This window comes from Echinococcus granulosus (assembly GCF_000524195.1).
Source record: "Echinococcus granulosus chromosome Unknown EG_S00009, whole genome shotgun sequence".
Lineage (NCBI taxonomy): Eukaryota > Metazoa > Platyhelminthes > Cestoda > Cyclophyllidea > Taeniidae > Echinococcus > Echinococcus granulosus.
Window position 1 is genome coordinate 1,681,291 of NW_020170389.1, and position 20,904 is coordinate 1,702,194.

The 20,904-nt window shown below is 40.8% G+C and overlaps 2 protein-coding genes across 2 annotated transcripts; one reads left to right on the forward strand and one right to left on the reverse strand. All coding sequences in view use genetic code 11, as the record gives it.

The window, feature by feature from the left end:
- Positions 1 to 3,277: 3,277 nt before the first annotated feature.
- EGR_02189 (hypothetical protein) lies at positions 3,278 to 15,369 on the reverse strand (the record flags this gene model as incomplete). Its single annotated transcript, XM_024491438.1, has 6 exons — positions 3,278 to 3,438; positions 11,521 to 11,596; positions 12,836 to 12,946; positions 13,736 to 13,824; positions 14,136 to 14,393; positions 15,303 to 15,369. 6 exons carry the CDS (start codon positions 15,367 to 15,369, stop codon positions 3,278 to 3,280), a joined length of 762 nt encoding a protein of 253 aa, XP_024354291.1.
- Positions 15,370 to 17,245: 1,876 nt separating this feature from the next.
- EGR_02190 (Max dimerization protein) lies at positions 17,246 to 19,493 on the forward strand (the record flags this gene model as incomplete). Its single annotated transcript, XM_024491439.1, has 5 exons — positions 17,246 to 17,312; positions 17,404 to 17,575; positions 17,618 to 17,732; positions 17,815 to 18,007; positions 18,961 to 19,493. The coding sequence occupies 5 exons, from the start codon at positions 17,246 to 17,248 to the stop codon at positions 19,491 to 19,493; spliced, it is 1,080 nt and encodes a 359-aa protein (XP_024354292.1).
- Positions 19,494 to 20,904: the final 1,411 nt, after the last annotated feature.

The following is a 20,904-nucleotide window of genomic DNA, read 5'->3' on the forward strand; positions in this document are numbered from 1 at the left end:
TTCGAAGTCTATTTAATTTCACGAATGTCGCCTTTTATCACTATTTACACCATTTATTTGTTTACTTGGGTTATGGACTGATTTAGGGAATTTCCTTCAGCGATGAACCCCCTCATAAACAACGCTAGCCAAGTCACAGCTTTAGTAGGAACTTCAGTGTCTAATTTTATAAACTGGTGATTAGTCGTTCCTTGCTAGCACTATGATTACTTGCAGGTAGAAACTTGATGTCAATAGATGTTCATATTCACGTTCGAAACACTTGTTTATTCACTACTAAATCCAGGAGAGTAATTTCTGCTAAAGTTCAAGTGGATGAAGATAAATATTTCAAAATCCAGATTGTTATTCACTGTGTAAACTGCAGTGAGATTTTCCGCTGTAACCCGCGTACCTACCCACCCAGTTAGCCAACTTTCAGAGTGAACCCGTTGGTTGCACTTTTACAGGGTGTACTGCACATGTACCCTTTTGAATGAAGCGTGCATGCCTCATTTAACAGCACATTGACAAGTTCTGTAACTAAAAGTTGTGCATTTGGCTTTCCAGGCCTAAGGCAACACCACGGAGTCCTCTAGGGTGGGTGGATAAGTGTTTAAATAGATCATCACGTCTTCAGATGTACTTTTAAATCGGTCGTAGTGACTAAGGTACTCACTAACACACGTGATGCCGAATTATATTGGCACCTGTTATAAGAGGCCTTTAAATAAGAGCGCCTTTTCGAAATACCGGTGGCCCTGTTAACAAGTGACAGCTGATTCCCCATTTTGACTTTATTTTGCACAAAGTTTTGATTCTGAGGCTATCACGAGAAGCATGGGGTTCTGCATCAATTTGGTAGAACTTTTTCTCTCCTCTCCTTTTCTTTCCCTTCCTTGTATGTTAGGCAGCATTGGCTGTCTCGACAAGTTTTTTGGACTCGTAATGGGAGAAATGATTGCCATACTGCCAAATAGTTGGAGTTTTCTGCTCAGTCCTTTTTCATTCATGAAATTGGCCAGCTAGCTAAATGACAGTCTTGTGGGTTAAATCCAGAGTCGGCCGCTTGGCTACTAATCGAACCAGAAGTCATTCAATAATTACTTTTTTATTTTGTGTAGACTCTTTGCGGCATTTTGGCAAATCACTTCCGGCCAAGAGGTACATCAGCTTTACTGATAGAATATTTTAAACCGTAAAGTTTGGTTGGTGAAAAATTGGCTAAAAGTAATACAATAAATTGGCCACCGGACAATCATAAAGAAATTTACGTTCGAAAAAGCGGAGCTTTACAGCTAGGCAACAATCGAGCCTTTCTGTGTTTAGGTGTGAACCTCATTCACGGGAACTTGAGGCAGTCACTCTTGTACTTATAGGGAAAATAATGTATGTTGCCTATTATATGAGCAAAAGAGCGATTAACCCTGCAAGCGGGATAATAAATTAAAGTGCAAATAATATAATTACTAATTTTATAATTTTGCAAGCCATTGAAAGAGGATCTATGTGAAGACAGATGGTTGGATTTGTTCATTCATTCGCTCTAAGTATTCGCGCCGTATTTTCAGCTTAACAATCTCTAAAATCTATTTCTTCTTTATGTTTTTTGTACGTTCTCCGCACGCAATTGTTTTCCACAGATGTTTGATACAAATCAGTTGCAAGGCTGACTACCCACGATTTGCACACACGGCCAGACCATTTCCTAAAAAGGTGTCGCTTGATTTTTTCTTCGGTTAGATACTACTAGGTCACTTTTCCAAGAGAAATTTTTGTCTTTAATTTCGGTAACATCTTTAAGGTATCGTCGTGCTCCGCCACAACGAAGAGGAAAGACCAAAGTCCGCTGAAGTAGCAGTAACCTCGAGTTACTACGGCTACGTGGAACACACGTGTATGTGCCTCACGGTACGATTAAACACACTTGAAGTCTGTCTCTTGATTACATTATTCAGAATTCTTTTTCGTTCTGGAACGGTCTCTCCTTGATTGCCCTTCCCCTATACTCAAAAATAAATTGATTTTTCTATTAATTTCATTATCTGACAGCTAGTCTAGGCATAACTTTGGTGCAGTTTCGTCCGATTTTCATAATTTTATCTTATGCCTTCTTTTTATATTAACCAAATGATCTTTTCCTATTTAGTGGTTTTTCGGGATTTAAAACTGGGCAAATTGAAAGAATTCAAAAATGCCACTACTAGGGTCTGGCTGAAAATTTTGTCGACGAAATTTTGACAAAATTTTCGTTTAAATGGATTTGTCATGAAAATATTCAACGAAACTTACGGACAATGCAGTAAAGTTATAAAAGACCAACTTTTCAAAGAATGAATGACTGTTTTTTTGCACCCGAGCAAATTATTCTTACATCATCTTTGACTTTGAAAGCATTTTCTTTCCGTTCAAAACAATAAACTACTTTTAAAAGCAGTTGAGCGAAAATTTGACACTTGATAAATTTGCAGTAGTTTCGCTACTACCTTTCGTAACCGGCTGTAAAGCAAGAAACTTGTTCTAACTCAATTTAATCATAGTATACCTTATTTTAAACTACTTCCATAAAATACATCATAGAGCAGACTTTTAGACTCCATTCTATGACTCATTACCCGAATTTTTTACGAACTGTGGATATAGCCATAAATCAACCGGAACTTCAAACTCCAAAGAAAGTGCAAGCTACAATTTCCTTAAATTTTGTGCCAACTTGTTTTGGTGCAGTCCTGAACAGATGAAGAAATATACATTTGTGATCAGTAGAGGAGGGGTCGTTAAACTTTAACTTGTTTTAACTATAACTTAGAACAATATTTGTCCTTCACGAATGCAAAGGAGTGGAATTTGATTTTAGAGGAAGAAGAGTATTTAATTTAAAAGTAGAAATACACGCAACGAATGTGGCTTGACGTTCTTTGAAATGGGCTTTTCTTTAAATCCGTTTGTCTTCTACTCCAATGATGTGAACGACAGTTGTGCTTTCTTTATGCAACGTGTCCCAGCCCCTATATTGGAAAGAGGAAACTACCCACCTACCCTTACAGCAAATCAGTTCTTCAATTTGATGTTTCATCTTTTCTGTGTGAGGCAAAATTTACCAGCAGTGACCGAATTAAAGTAAGGATTTTACTTTATGCATCTAAGTCTTTATCCCAGTTTTAGGTTTTTAAAGAATTTTTTATGAAAGGAAAATTTGAAGCAATTCGTTTCATAAACTTCCTCTACTATTTTTTGAAGGAAATCCTTGAAACAGATGTAATTCTCCACTCTGACTAGTATCACGTGCGAAAGTAGGTTATGTGTAGAACTGCAGAATCCTAATTTGTTTTGACAGTATCTCTGATATGATACATTTTTTGATTCCGTTTTGTGAAACTACGATTTTTTTCCTATTTTTATTTTTGTATTGATGAACGGAATTTCTACCACCAGAAATTTGATAAACATGTTTAAGCACTACCAAAATGGGTAAAAAAGGTGCTGTATAATACATAGAGTATCCCATGGGACAGATTGCCAGAAATCGCTCAGATGAAGCGGTAGTGCATGTCCAAGTCGTTGCCACTCGATAAGGGGCGGCAAAATACACATGACCATCGCACTCCATAGCTCTTCATACAAAAACAGCTTTACAATACAATACACTTTTTAGAAAATTGTAGTTTAAAGGATTTTGTTTGCTGTAGGGATTCAAGAGTGAAGTGTGGTAGGGTAATCATTCGTAATTAATCCAGTTTTTGCATTAATTGCTGAATCTCAATAGGTATGGGTGTTTTGTGCGGCTGTGTGTAATCAGTGGATTGATGTAGTGGGAAAATACCACAAGCACTTTACAGAGGTCTCAAAAAAGCCTCTGATACCTGAGTTGACTAGTGAACTAGCCTCCCATTGGAAATCTAGCAACCTGAAGGTAAATCAGGTCAATTCACTATAGCAAAAGTTAGTCTAGACACCAACAATTGTTTGTTAAGCGGGATTTACTGCCAAATCCCTTATCAGTGTTTGGACTTCATCACTAGCCTTGAAAATTCGAAAACTAGAAGCATACATTTAGCCCCCTCAATACTTCCTATTCCTTAATTTTCGCTATTTTACATGACAAACCTCTCCAATCAAATTTACTCTACTCTAAATAAGCTAGATGAGTGAAGAACTGTAGAATACCTGCACTAGCCTAACGTGAGAATAGATCTCCCTGCTTTTATGCATCGGGAGGTTGAGAGAGCCCTTTTAATTATTATTAATGGAAGCATTTTAAGACTGTTCCTTTGGCGACAGAACCAGTGCATTCAAAGTGGTATTTCGACACATGCATTGATAATACCCTCCTGAGACAATTATAAAATGCCACCAAGGACCCTGAGCTTGGCCTTGGGACTTGCCTTTAGTACTCTGCATATTTGCATTGCTGACACGGATATAGACACGGATATATAGTCCAGCATCACCTCCCAAATAATATGCATGCCGATTTTTTTCGATACAAGCAAAGAATTTATTAGACGTCTATTGAGTCATGCAATCAGATGGTTAATAAGATTTAGCCATATCGGTTCTTTGTCCCATTTAACTCCTCGTTCTGTTTTCATCTCTTCCTCTCCGCTTAGAGCATGTGATTAAGAGGGGGACGGAAATTGGGGATGCTGCGCCTGTAGAGGTACAGAAATGTCCCCTACTTTAAGTCATTCACCATAAATGAGGTCACGTGCTTTGTGCGATGATGCATATGCGTGCTTCCCACGTGTGGGCAGGCACGCTTAAAAGAACCCTACCTCTCTCCCACTCCGCCTAGAGGTACACCAGCGATGACTAGCAAGTTATGTGTCACTTTCTGACTCCCCTCTCCCTCTGTCGCTCTCCCCCTTCCCTGCCCCTTGGTGCATGAGTATCTGCAGCTGCTTATTCAGTAGACATTAGACGCACAGGGCTAGGCTTGCTTATAGTGGAACACCCTGTCTCCTCTTTCTCCCTCCCTCACGCCACCTCTCAATTTTATCCAACCACCTGTCCCCATATTTGCGTACACAGCTCAACGTCTTAGCGATAATGCTATCCGACTGGTAAGTAAAGCTGCCTCGTTTATATACTGGGGCTAGGAGGTGACTGGGAGTCAATCATTTCAATTAACGCGCCTCTAGATTAAGAAAAGTTACATCTCTTTCCTATACTGATCTCACGACCAAGAGAAGAAGGATAGGTTTTGTTCACTGCCTGGAGGTGCCATTGGTTGTCGCGACCAATAAATACATGTGAATCTGTTGTTTGCCTTTTAAAATTCACTCTTTATTGGATTTGGGTTTCATTCATAGGTTAGCAAAATATAATATTAATAAATGTTCGGGAAGCAAATTACAGTTCTCCTTCTTGCTTTGAGAAAATCTTTGATCCTAAACTAGGAAACAAACTAGCATTGTCGGCCAGTGAAGGATTTAAACGTATGTCTTCCTTAGGTGACAAGCATTACTATTGGTTAATCTTGTTTGCCATCTAACACCAAAGGTAAGAATAATTGGAATTGATGAAGCCGATAATATGACTTAACAGGGTTTCAGTCCATCTAACCACTTCTTTCATTGACTTTATCAGCCTCAATCTTGTGCAGGGTTAAGGGTGTTTTTCCTCGAAAGCAATCTCTATAAACAGCGGATCTGTCTTGAGGGTTTTGCACGTGGTTGAAAAAATTAATATATCATCTAAACTTCAAGCATTTGAATGGATTCCAGATAAAGCTAAATGCTTTAGAACAAAATACTAAGTTATTGCTCAATTGCTGCTGCCACTCCATAATGATCAGCAACCTGATTGAAATATATTTTGTGAATATGGTGGAGCGCCTCGAGACTTCTCTAAAGATGAAAGAAGCCATAATACATGGACAGAATATGCATTGTAGGGCTTGGGGCTACTGGTATGACCCCGAGGCCGAGCCGCCCGGTGAAGGCATAATAGCGGACCCCCTAAGCGGCCCTTTACCAAAATCGAGAGTTAAACAAACAATTGGGACATGACAATGGTTACCATTTTTAATTAATGTGCAATTGATTTTCCATTATTTCTAAATCATAATAATAAATGGGATATTAAACAACCTATTTGTGTAAAGGTGAGTGTCAAGTCATTTAATTACCTTACCAATGTCTTATCGATTTAATTCTTTACCAAAAATATGATAGAAGATATCCAGATGTATAGTGATATGCAAATTCCTATCACTTTTAACTTCACACTTGAGTGAGCAATTTCTTATTCATTTAGGAGTCCATATCTGTAATCGGCGAATAATAATGGCAGTGTGAGAAAATTTTGCACCTGTTTTTTACCGAACCCCAGAAAAGATAGCAGGAGTTGGGCTAGAAATAAGTCTACATGAACAATTAATAATAGCACCGAGATTCCCTACCTACAACAGGTTTGAGCATTAGAAGTTATCTGTACTACTTCAGATTCGCCATCATTCAAGGCAGTGTAACAACGCGTCACCTGTTGTGTAAATAGAATACCATTGGTGACTTTCTTCACGTAAATCACAACATGCTTAGACGTAATATGACTGCCACGTCAGAATAGTGCGGAGTGAAGTTAAAGGTGCTGGTAAAAAGGCTTTCAGTGTGTGCATTTCTGTGCTACAACTTTTCATCGGTGAGTTAAAGCAGGTCCACTCTGTTTCAGTCCGAATGCTATACATTCCACTGACTCAGTCGAAATCGGTGTATGCATATAGTGCATAAAACAGTGATTTATCAGTGCGAAATTCATATGCACAGGCCAGTCATATGTGGCTTACCAGATGCCAGTGTTCTCGCATGTTCACTAAAGTGTTTTGCCTAAAAGGAGACCAAAGTAGCCACTCTCTCATACGTACGAAATTTCAAAGAGTGAGCCCACACCAAGCTCTTTTACAGTTTGGAATGTAAATTTAAACGGTGAATCCTTTAAAATTCATTCACCTTAAAACTCACTCCTTTCTGAAACCTATCTCATTCCTTCTGCCGAAGCTATATGGGTAAATAAGGGTGTAATGCATTCCATACGATTAACAAAATAGTGTTAAATTTACATTAATGTCGATAAACTTTGAGCTGTCTACATTAACAGCATCAAGCGCTGATAGCAGCAATAGTGGCATCAGTTAAAACCACAACCACAACGTCCGAGGGGGGTTCTCATTTACACAGGAGAGCCTTCTTTGTTTGACGGGTGGGTAGATGTCGTTCTTTTAGCTATCAATTAGATTCCATATACCTCTTGACATTTTCGTTTACTGCCTCCTGCTGCGCCCACAGTCGCGTTCAAAACACCCGCCATCTACTTCTCGTGGTTTCCCACCCCCTGGACACAGGCAAGTTGTAGGGAGTCTTTATTGCCGTTTTACTAGCAGCAAGAAATTGTAGTTGGGTCAACCCCAAATTTTATGAGGTCATAAATGCCTCATTTTACCATCTCTTCCTGAATTAAGGCGTATCCAAATCGCAGCCTAAAAATCTGCGCCTTCAACTGTCACTAAATAAAATTGCATTTCAATTGGGTTAGTGATCAACGCACAAGGATTATAAGGCGTTCAAGTGGATGTGGATTAATATCCCATTTCCCATAATTGAGTTGGGAATTTATCAACTTGATCAAGCTTCATCAATAAAAAACGCACTCGCGACTATTAAGGAGGCTCATAAAACTAGACAATTGATTTGTGCGGTCGTAAAGACTCCTGTGAGAGGTGACAGTTATTTTAGGACTAGGCTCCTCAATGGAATTTAATGTGTCTCCGCATAACCCTCACCGCATTTCCACATTAGCGCTGACTCATTTATTCAGTCTAGAACTGGCAAAACTCAGTGATTTGGGGGTTAAATTAACAAAGGCTTAGTTCCCACTAGACCACTCCCATTCGAAAATGGGATCGGAGTTGCGCATATTTTCTCTGTTAACATCCAGAATGCACTTGATCATCAAATTTCTGTAATAGTCCATTATTTCACCTCTATCTATGAATGAATGTGATCTGTGCGTTGGATAATTATGAGCCCATCGAAAAATTTTATGGAGGTCTGGAATGATTTGCCATTATTACGGAGTGTTCACATAATTTGTAATTCTTTTACCTAATAAAACTCCAATTTCCTTAATAAGATAGAGAATATGGGTTCAGTTCATCGATTGTGTAAGTCGACCATGTTCTTGGTAATTTGTACGCATATTTCACAAATCTTTTTTCTTTCGAATGAGGGTTCCGATTATTGAAATATCATAGGACTAGCAGGTTACCACCTGTCCAAACGTTAACCCCATGTTGGTGTTATGTGATTGGAGATGCCGCTAGTTAAACAATTTGATGGAATTCTGTGGTTATTGCACTCTCATTTTATGTGACTTATATTCGTAATAAAATATTGAATAACCGCTAGCATAGTGTGAAGCACATGCGTGTGTATGCATATGACTTCAATTTTCAGAACCTTGCCACTATTGAACACATCCACAATGTAAACTAACCTACCTTCCTCCCCCTTTTTTCAATTTACAAGTTTAAAACCCATTTACCATCACATAAAAAAGAGTTCAGAAAAATTTAAAATGATTTCTTCTTTAATGTCGCATTGGGTCGCTTTAATCGTTTTTACTTCGCACTCGTTCGCTTACCCGGGCTCCCGAGTCCCTCCCATCAGGTACTATGTTCAAATGGCAATATTGACGCCACAAATTAGGTTGCTATGGTTCAAGATGCGTTGCTAGGCTTGTACGTATGCGCGAATGCACACATGCACACATGGTGTATTCGTTTCCTAAAAGACAAAATTCAGCATTGCAGAGGCCTAAATTGCTTTCATGTTTGCAATGCGCTTAACCAGAAAAAGAGAGAGAGGGAGCCGAGATCAGATTTCCACTAATGAGATGGGTCCATTCTAATAGGAGTGCTGGAGGTTGGATTATTTGCTCGCTTTACCAAGGCTGGTAGCGCCTCCTAGCTTAGCGTTCTTTGATAGTCGTAAAAATATGCTCGTTTCTCTCTCAAGGTTTTGGTGCAAAAACACCTTGTAAGTCGAGCGTCACTCAAATTTGCTTTTGTGGCGTTGGAAGTGAACACGCACAAACATTCACGTAGCTCATCATAAACACGGGGAAGTCTTTCAACGGCAACCCTCATTGTGATGTTTCATGTGTTAGCCTTATTTGCATTATTGAGCCGAGGTAATTCACATTTCACAGTGAACTGAAACCGTCAGCTGAGGGCTAATAATTTCCATAATACGTCAACCATTTCCCCATAATCAAGTCCTTTTCCGCGAGATACATCATCACATTTTAAGGACCTCTTTAACCTCTGCTGGTAGATAAATTATTGATCGAGTCATTCTTCACTTAAAACGTCCCGAAACGTTGTCATTCAGTCTTCGGAAAAAGCATAAATTATTTATGTAATATGATATTTCGAATAATAGCTCAAACCTTTTGCAAGAATATTAGCATAACAATGAGTAAAAATAAAAGTGCCAAGTTATGAAGTGAATGAAACGATAAGAAAATTGTTCATTGTTCGATTGGTTCAAATTCTAGGGAATAAGGGCTTACAGAGAGCAGTCGAGTTGGGTGAGAGGTTAGCTGAATCGGTCGCTAAACTGTGCCCAAGTGGAATTCCAACAGAATTTGCATATCAACATAAGCTAACTTTAATTCAGCGCAAAAATTGACAATGCGTAAGCGTGTTCGTGTGAACTTGCTCTTAAACGACTTTGTGGCGGGTGGAGAATCCAGTGCATATTTTTAAGTGTTTCCACGTGATTCTATCATACGTTGTCGTAACTCCTCTGATGCAGAAATTTCTAGAAACTCTCGACAGATTCATATAATGACGTGTAGGAGGAATTGACACTAAATGATTGCCTAGCTCTCTTTGCTCATTTAAGTGGCAGAGAAGGAGCTAAAAGTGATTTTGTTCAGTGGAGGAGGCAGGAGAGCCCTAAACTGATCGATGGTCAGTCGTGAAGAAGCAGAGTTGTCTCCTTTCGGCAACCCCTCATTGTTCCATCTGCTCCTGTTCAAGTGTGTGATCGGTGCGTTGCATATGTAGGGTGGAAGGCGTGGGATGACAGCAGAGGGAAATGCCATAAATACTGTCTGAGTGAAAACTACAAAAAGTCAGGAGTTCCAGGCAAATGCATGGGAGGGTGTGCATACACATAGGTTAGGTTGTCGGTGTTTGATATTTGTCAGGTGCGTGCACGCATTGGGGCACACACCCAGCCGAAAATCCACATATTTTGTCATAAAAAGACAAGACCCTGTGCCATTCCGATTGTTACAGTGATTGATTTGTAGCGAAGTCGGTTTAGCCCCCGTTAGGAGGTCTATGCCGATAGTGCGCGGCTTAGGTTCAGGGTCAACTGCGCCATTCAAAGCCTTTCGAATCTATCTGTACTGCTGGATGAAACAAAATTTCAATTGGCTTATTTCTTGCCTGAATATATGGCTGATAGATTTGACGTATGCAATGCCAAGCTGACGCGACTATTAGCGCAGATTACAGACGCATTCCTTGGTCTAAATGGCAAAATACGCCCCACTAATTGGGCAAATTATGAGCCAAGATGGCCATTAGCATCCAATCACAATGCATCTAGATGAAATCCGTTGTACACAATTTGCTCCCGCTGTTCAATCAATCTGGTCCAGCCGAAGGTTAGGCCCGAGGATTTGAGAATTTGCTTTCCTGTGCATTAATTTGGAATTTCAGTTATGGAACTCGCCTTCCAGACACCAATGATATTTGCTGTTCCATTTGGTACATAAAATCATGGTGGATAAATACTCATCTGAGTGCTATGCAAAATTCATTATCGGCTCCGCTTTTACGTTGCTCCCGATGCGGCTCATTTGATACCTTCTCTGGCCTATATTTCTTAAGTAAACATTACGGTAATTATTAAGTAATGGAGCGGACCATATCCACTTCAATCATGTGCTTTGCTGGCCCCATTGACTGATACTGTCATAATTCGTTTTAGCCAAGTGCATCTCAAGAGCCATTAAGTGTCCTAACAACTGGAGGATCTCACAGGACATTTGTGGGATCAAATCACTGATTGTTTTACCAGATAGTGCCGACTGGTGGCTTTATCGGAGATAGCCTTACCAGCAGATGCTTGCTACAAACATACCATGCTTTAACACTAATAGTCAAACTTGCCGGTGAATGACTCTAGCAACAGAGATGTATTTTTTAAGTAGATGAATTTCATTTATCGTATGCAAGACTGAATCAAGACTCTGATGAAGAAAATCAAGTGAGGCTGTGGCTGTGTGTTTTGCTCCTGCGCGGAACTTTTTTGGTGCATCTGACCATATCCGTTTGCATACCCATCTGTGTATTTGTGTGTTTAAATGTTTACCGTCGGGCTGTCTGCAGGTGGGTTCAGAACACGCGCTACATGTATTGTGTCCTGTCATAATCACCGCTCAAATTCTCAACCTTAAATTGGTGTGTTTTTTTTCAACAAACCATCTTTCCTTACGAATCCTGGCGGGTAAAGTCCAAAGTCTTACTTTTAAAAATGCCTTTCAGACTAGTTTTTAAATTATGCTCATACAAAAATGCAACATATATTCTGCTACTAATCCTCTAATCAATTTAAAAACAAGAGGATTTTCATCATTTAAATGTATTTTCGCCATAAATTGCGGTAATCGTAAAAGAGGGTTCATATGAGGGAAGGCTACTCGATTTGCGGTGCCGTTGAATGAAGAGCGTAATTTCCCAAGCCATTTTGAATTGGATGGTCCCACAAAAATGTGATATTTATAGTTGAATTCGCTCCCCTGCAACTGCAACAGGGCTACGTCCAGTCCTCTGAGGTAATACCTAAATTTAAAGTCTGTGCTGTCGTACGATTTGTGAGAAAGCACCAAAAAATTTCAATTGACAACCCCCTTCAATCTCGTGACAATCAGCCACGGATGGATGAGAATAATCATGTGAAGGGCAAGGCTATATAGCAACAAAGAACACTGTGGTTTACAAAATGGTCTAGGCCATAAATACATGTGCGCACGGTCGATAAACGACTGTTGTATTGCATGTGATTCTACCAACTGTCCACTACACGGGTTATCGATTTTGCAGTACTCGAAATTGTAAAAATTGATACGAGTTCTAGCAACTACACTGCACTCTTTGTCTTAATGGACTGGCTGGATGACATGCAAATGAATGTAGTTGTAAGACTCGCCTAATCTAGTGAATGTACAAGTTGGTTTACCATGTGAGAGTTGAAACAGTTTTCATCCATCATATTGGTCTTTTGACCACCTAGGCGTGACGACTTCGCACCGCACCAGAAGGTACGTTTATGCTCGTGTCCCCATGTTACTATGACGACCTTGCACGCTCAAATGAACATGGATAACAATTAAATTGTTAAGGTGATGGTGAGTAAAGAACATTTATGCCACCTTCTCCCAATGTTGCCTTAATAACTCTTGATGGTGGAATATTCGATTGTGCATTCTGTTTTTGTAAGGTGATAAGTAACACATGGAGGACTATTCTTCCTTCCGCGCCTTCTACTTGGTCCCTTTCTCTACAGTTAAAGGCATTAAACTTTGTGAGAATTTGCTTCTGCATTCTTGCGATATAGGTCCGGTAAAATAGCCCCTCACAGTCAACTCATGAGGTGGTTCTTTCGGTCGGCTCAGCAACAGTAAAATAAAATTGCTGACTTAAAGGCTAGTAGAAGGGCTTTCCCGTTTCTCACCCTCCTACTTAGCGTCATCAGTGATCTTAATTGGTTGACAAAGGAGATTAATGTAACTTGGCAGATGTTTGAATATATTTAATATTCTCGTTAGGCCATTCTCTTACTTCTCCCATGAGATTAGGTGTTAACACAGAAGAATTGAGGAAGGCTTCCGACCTTAACAACAAAACATTCGTCACTGATGCATGATTTGCATAGAGCAGTCCAAACATTGCCTGTCAAATAGCAAACCCTTTGAGACCAATGAATGGTTATTAGTGGAAAAAGCCGTCCAAATGGTAGAGTCATGCATCGACTCTCCCCTTCTTTATTGAAGAATTTAGTTGACTAGGTGGCAGTTAACTCCGTGGAACGAGCCCACTGTATTCCTGTTGTATCGCTGTTAAAAATTATTCATATGATAACAAGTGGTTTCCATTATACTGTATGCTAAGATTAGCGCGCACTATTATGTATATTTGTAAATTTCCTAAAATGGCGACAAATATGGTGCCGTATGAGGCCATGCCACGTGCGCAGTTTGATGATAAAGAAGAGGAAGAAGTTGCCATTATTGGTACCTTCAATACCACTTTTTTCACTTTCACATGGTCATTTGGGGATTAGAAAAAAAAACTTTAGTGACCTTTTCCTGTACACCTGGAATGGTTCAATAACTCGTAAATCACATTAGAATGCAGTAATTTATTCAAAGGAATTTATGTTTTTTTTTCTGATATGTTGGAAGTGCTCTTATAACCGCTGTTTTGAGAAGAACTTCCGGCACTGTCGATACCCAGTTCTGTTTCACCGTGATCCCAAAAATCGATGGTTCCATTCAGACGTATTTGGCAGGAGTGATGATTCATACCTGGGAGTGGTTGAGAATTTGTATCTCTAACCTAATCACAAGAGCATGTTTTCGGAAAAAACAGTGCATAGGGCCTGACATTTCGGTCCAATCATCCAGTCAGCAGTGTACCTCCGAACTGCGTGTGCATACTAAGCTGTCAACACTGTCAAACCAGCAATGACAGCAGCATGTTTTGGAAATAAAGAGGAAGAGAAAGAGTAGCAATCCAGTACAATGGTAAGATCACACCTCTAGCATTAACTATTTTCATTGGTGGAAAATAGCTATTATCGAATGGGGCACGACAGGAGGAGCGCGTGATTAGGAATTTGGGTAAAGCCCGATCACGGGCGTGCGGTACTTTTCAAAGCGCACCTCCTTATTTGAGTATTGTCTGTGTTCACCACAGGTGCTCGATGCGTCATCATTGATGGATATGTACACAAGCACTTATTTCTAGAATTTCCTGTCCAACACTAGTCCTTTCACAAAACTGCAAGCCTTCCCAATGCATTTTATCGGATAGAATGAAAAGCAATTGCTAAGCGCCAGCTTGAGACCAACTGTCTCACCTGGGTGAGTAGCACAGCCCACAAGACACAAGTCAGGTATAAAGAGATGTGGTGGATAATTAAAAGACTTGTGTAAACTCACCCCATTGGTAATTAGATGTGTGAATTCAGTCCCCAATTTTTTTAGCTCAATGTATATCTTATCACACCGGAGATAAATTGCGCAAGAATGTAGCCATTTAGTTAGTGTAGCATCCCCCTCATACTTTATGGAACTAAATAATCTCGCATAGTAGAATTTGAATTTAGAAATGCACACTATAGGAAAAAAGAACAAACTTTGCTTGATGGCTGAGACAAGGCTTAAATGACAATCGTATTAGTGCAAATCCTCATGAAGAGCCATGAGTAATATTTAGAAAAGATTAAAGATATTAAAATCACCCTTGTGTAGAAAGGGTCAGGAACTTTGAAGTAATGGCCATAGTGTCCACGAGTATATTTCCCTCCAGGAATTGGACCGAGCGTGAAATGGGATGATGGTGATGACGAACCTGTCGAGAGACAGCATGAAAACATTCATTTTGGGGTTACTAGACAGGCTCTTGAGGAATAAAGATCAAATCAATGCCTCCGTCCCCTTCCCCTTGACTTGACCTACTGAGGGGGTTCCACGTGGGGAGATGAGAGCAATGGATGGAATCATTCATCACCCGGACCCATCATTTGAAGGTGAAACGAGGCTAACAGGTGGTAGACTAATTACACTTTTACGAGCGCCAGACCGAACCACCTACCTCTACTGTTTCAACTCAGTCTGAACGATATGAGGACCACATAATGTAAATAAGACATTCCTTGTTCAAGTCCCATATGCCAAACTCTTGGAAATTCCCAATTTGTCATATACAAGTAGTTTTTGTAGTTCTAGTTCTTACTTGAGTTACCCCGGCCTGCATGAATGTACCCTTGTTGATTAAAAATGCGCGTGTACTTTTAGTCACTTCGGTAAGCACCAGTTATGATACCACCCATGCTTGGATTTGACCTCTATTGTTTCATATGAATGCATTTTCTGCATAAAACACCCTAATGAGAAAGGGAAATTTTGTCAGCCGACTGAGCAAACTCGTTAAATTTTTGACGAACTTTTGTGACTGGCCAAAACAAGCAAAAGGAGAGGCCTTTTCCTTCCCCATTGATGACAACGGGGGCTGTTTTTCTTACTTCTTTTTATTCTGTTTACGCAAGGAAATTCCTTCTCCTTAGGAAAAACACAAATGCACGTAGACATTCATGCTAAGAGTTTCTATTGTGACTGACTATCATTATAAGAAATAAGAAAATCTTGTAATGTAGAATCGTGTATGATCTATCCATGGCTTGATGTGTGGAAATGTCTGATTAAAATCATAAAGCAATGCAAGGAAACGTCTGTAAGTAAGTGTTGGAGTTAATTTCAAGTCCAAATTTAAACACATAGTCGTTCAGAGTCTGCATCGTTTAAAACTTTAGCTTCTCATATTTTTTATCAATGCAAATTGTGTTTACACTCAGACTCGACGCCTGATATAATGGCTGATTTTCGCGTTCAAGCGAATTTGCAAACCCTGCGCAAGGCTAAGGTGAATTAATTGGTCAAAAGGTCATTAGAAGGGCCTAGTTCATGGCTACAGAAGGAACGTAGAGTTTAAATAGTTGAATGAATAAGAAGGCTTTTTTGCTGAAGCTAATGATTGAAAAACAAACACTTTTACACAACAGCGTAGGTCACGTTGATGTCGAATGCGTAGCGCAACCTCGTCCAATATTCCGCAACAGCATTAGAGGTTAAAGCAGATGAGTTGTCAGGAATGAAAGGATCGTGACGCGGCCTTATCTTCATGGCCTACCGGCCTAATTTTCCTAGGTGGAACAATTTGCTTCAGGCACTAGTGAAAATATATTTTCATTCTTGGTGAGACATATACAATTTAACCGGCTGGTTCAAAGCTTAACTTACCTATAAACTACAGGGCAATGTGTTTATTTTAATATAGAGCATACGCTATGTGAAAAGTAAGGTAAAAACCCGGTAACGGATTTTGAATGTGTCCTAGTTTTGCAATAATTATCCGTTCTCTTCAATTTTAGAAAGCACAAGACTTCGAAGACCCAAATTCTAAAAGACCTGTTTCCTCGAGGAAAGGATTTACTCTGTGAGTAAACGTGGGCTCTCAACTGGAAGTCAGTGCGATTTCTAGCTGCTGCAGCAGTGCAACCCGCTAGGCTCTTGCCCAATTGGAAAGCCGCTTTGATGACCTTAAGGGAACCAATCGTAATTGGCAAATTCAACGCGTGTACGAAAACCTCCTGATTAATGTGTCTACTTCCAAAAAATTGCAGGAGAAACAATTGCCTTAAAAGGTTACTTAAAGTCTGTTTATGCATAAAATATCGGCTCATAGAACTAGTCATGCATCAATTTATGCAATAGAGCCGATAACATTTGCGGTAAGCACCCAAGCCGCGGCGTTTCCACAGAATTTAAGCTGAAACCGCGTGGAGTAACGAGAGTCATTTCCAACCCATTTTACTTAAATAAAACATAGATGTGAGAAAAAGTCATAATGGTAAAACTGCAGAATTTATGAACACTTGTCTCTGAACGCTAACTAACAAACAAAATCTAGATCAAATCACACATTGAGATCTTTCATGTGAAGCCCATCAGAGGGGGGCTGTCACTCCGTTGGCTCGTTGCGGGTAATAGCGATATTTTTGCGCTGTTTGAAGGATTTTTATCGGATAAATTCGAGATGAAAGCTAACGTAGTAGGTGGGTAGATAAATGTGCACGTGACTTCCACATTAGACTCAGAAGGCTTTTGCATGGGCAAAGGAATCACGCGAGTGCAATCCTCGCTTGCTATTAGCTCTGTCCCACCTGCACGCACGACGCACACAACGCACGTATATACGCGCGCGTACGACAGTGTGACATCTATTCAAGCTTTGATTGGTCATTTTGCATGGTGTTTTTACAACAAGCAGTATGCAAGCATGTGGGTACTATTGATCGCTCCGGCCTTAGCCAATGAGGAACTCGAAACCGTTTTATAAATTAAGCGTCTAGGCAGCATTTCTATTTGCGGTAGCTTACGCTTTGGTTTTTCGGCTCGAGTTCCTCTCATGACCGAATCTCCCTTAAAAGATGGACTCCTATTATTACTTCAAGCTGCGCAGAAGATAGATCGAGGTATGCCTTCATAACATTTTTTGCCCTTCTTTTTTACATATGCCTACTACTTTCCACACATTTTACTTATTTTTTCATTTATATGTGATAGAATCTTCTAAAAGTACTTGCCATCACTCAGAGCGGTGGGATGCGCGTACTGGGTCTTCCAGACACTTCTATGCCGATGGGCCCGCACATTTCTCCTCGCCTTACTCATCTTCTATTCATAGACGAAGCGCTCCCTCCACTAGATGTACCCACAATGAGCTTGAAAAAAGCCGGTATGCACTCCTTTCAGACATCTTATAATGAAACCTTGACAGACGCGCGCATTTACGAACCTGTATGGATGCACTGAAGGAGCTCCTCGTGTTTGATGATGAAGCGCCTAGGATAACCACCCTCACAGTTTTGCGGAAGGCCACCTCGACCATTCAAGTATGTGATAGCAACTGCCTGTAGTGGTGCGAACTCACTTCAATTGCATTGTTTGACTTATAATGTTTTCCCACTTCTTCAGCAATTGCAACAACGAAATGAGTACCTTGAAGCTTGCGAGGATGGTGAAAAACAGCGATTTTCACAGCTTATGAAGCGTCGCCAGGCTCTTCGAAAAAAGATCGAATCTAAGCGCAATCGTACTCTAAAAATCCAAAATTGGCGTGAACGCAACAGGAACTACTCTGAGTGCTCGGTCTTAACGACATCTTCCGGTAAGCAGTTTGCTTATTCCCCTACATGCCTTACATTTTCTGCATAAGCTTGACTTTAGCATGTTTTAATTTTATTTGTCATCTAGCTGTAGTTGAACTAGCGTAACAGATCTCGTTTCTCTCATAGACATGTCACATGTACGCTTTTGGTGTGTTGATGCGACTGGGTTTAGGGCGGGTTTTTGTTTCACTAGTTATGTTATCGAAGGCTAACATTGACGGGTTTTTCAACTCTCCGTTGGACATACACTTAGTTGGATTGCCGCATCCATTTTTACCACAGATAAAGTTGCAAATCCCGGTTTTACAGCCAGCTTGAATCATATTATCACCTGGCTCCGAGACGCCTGGCAATAATGAGTGTCACTTCTGAAATAGCGTTTATTGTGAAACCCTCTAGGAAAATCCCATCATATCTAATCTGTCTTGATTAAATTAAGCCGCTTTCTAAGTTTAGCCTATTAATGAGGGGTTTTGTCCCATAGTTGTGCCTCTTCGACGGTGTCACTTCGATCGATGCGAAGCTCGTTTAATTGCCCCCCAACTTTTGAATTATTGCTTCCACAGCTGCTAAGTGAGCCGTCAGTATGTTTACGTCTACTTGAGGGACAGATGAAAATAGGTTTTGATTGATTTGGTATTCTTCTTTTCGCCAAAGTTCACTATTCACGTACATTTCACTAATAAATTTGAGAGGATCAAGCGTTTCGGGCGACTAGCATTTAGGTGGATTAACCCTTGCCATACTTTCGTTTATTCGTGGAGGCATGGTTTTAGGTTCCCCAGAAAGCCCACCTAAGTGTGTTCTTTGACGTGAACTTTGCTTGTGGGTAAAAGATTCTACGAACTTGCACAGTTGAACTAATTTAACTCGGTTTTGTTATTTTTCTGGTATCGAATGAGGTTAGCTGTTTACACAGGAGTTTTGATAGTGGCTTGTGTTTTCATTTCAGAGGATTCTGAGATGAGTTACGGCTCGCGCCATATACCTTCAAATATGTACAGCATTTTGCCTATTTCACACCATCAACAGCAGCAACAACTTTCTGCTAATGATAATCACTGCTACGCCTCGCCTTATGAAACCACTGCAGGTGTAGTAGCTGCAACCCCAAACTCATCGGCGACAATGGCAGCTGCAACAGTGTCTACAACGATTTTGGACTCAGTAACTACGGTAACGGCACCAGCAACGGCCACTTCAGCGGCAGTGATGACCTATGCAGCTTCCCAGACGCATCATAACCTCTCGTACCAACAGAAAGTGGAGTCACACTCTCCACAGCCATCAGGTGGAGCCCATGGGATGAGTCCAACGGACGCCTATGACGCTAGCAGCTCAGACTCAGGTTTCGAGGAGGTAATCACGGCGACAAACGCTGTCGATGAACAGCAGACTCTGAAGATGGTCCAGCCTGTTGTTTCCAACACCGAAGAAGTGGTCTACACCGCCTACCAAAGCAGTGACTGCTTCAAAGCTTACTGAATTGTGTTGGAAGTTTCCGTTTTGCCGACTTACCTCCATGTCATCCCAAGTTCATTATTCATTTTTCTCTCCTCCAAAAGAGATCTCTTTCTGGCAGCCATGAGATAAGAACACAGCCCCTGCTCTCAGTATTCCTCGTTACTGCGCGTGCTCTTGCTGGTGTGTGCGTGTGGATGATCTCAAACGAAAGGCGCAAGTCAAGATTGCACACACAAATCGATTTCGGCTCAAGTTAATACACACCTACACACACTCCTCTCCCTTCTCTCTTCCACCCCATTGTCGTTGTTTTCGTCATGGTAGTCCTACGACAAACCTATTTTATCGACATGAAAACTCACGTGCACCCACTCTCCCTCACACAGTTCTGCGTGGGTCCTACTTTGATTCCTACGAATGGATGCATTTTTCCACGTGCTTTGGTACGCACGTGTGTGCTCTAGGGTCTTCTCCCTCAAAATTTCATATCTTTCTCGCCCTCTCCTGGTCACAGTTTACCCACTATGTCCTTCTCTTCACTACTTGTAGTGAAAAGACGACAATCGCTGTTTTCACAAGCCCTCCAGCCTCGAGTGTCACTGCCTCCCCTTGTGGTTAATTTTAATGAGAGAGGCGGAAAATTGAAGCTACGTGTCTTTCAAAAGCAGTTATATGCGGCTATCATTTACCTGGGCGATTATTTTACCTTCCCCGAACCTGTTATTTCTTTTCTCGTGTGCGTGAGTGTGTAATACTAGTGTTATTTTCTCTTACCGTCTGCGCGAGATCTAAATACCCGCGGTCAGGGTTAGTTATGCCGAAATTCCTAATTCTTGCATTGTCACCTACAGAAACAGCAGCACCCATACAGGTGAAAAATACTTTACTCTTACACTCCTGCCCTCCCTCTCCCTTCTCTTCGGCACTTCTTTTCTGCTAACTTACCCTGCTGCGGGTCGATGGAGAAGAAACAAAACAGCAGTAAGAAGTCTGGTTTTATCTGTGATCGCCACTTCCGCTTTCCACCCTGTCTTCCCTCTTTCCCCTCTTGATACTTGTTTTTACCTCCCTCTCCTCTGGTCCACCCTCTGGTGTTGAGCTGTAAGCTTCGACGGTGCGGCCTGTCTAGCATACACACATCTACGTGTTGTGAAATCCATCCACGCACGTTCTCTCCCCTAGAATTGCCTCTTCCCTTCCCCCCTCTCCGATCCCAACCTGAGTGGCAGCAAACGAAAAAAATTGATGTAAATCGACTTACTTTCATCCTCCTCTCCGCTTTCTGCCCTCCCTATTTTCCCTTCCGCTTACCGCAGCAGGTCTTGTCAACTCTCCTTAGCGTTATAGGACCTTTCTCGTACTAAAAATACTACTTTCTCGCCATATCCAGTTAATGTATTTCTTTAAAGGTCAAGGCTTGTTTTTCTCTATT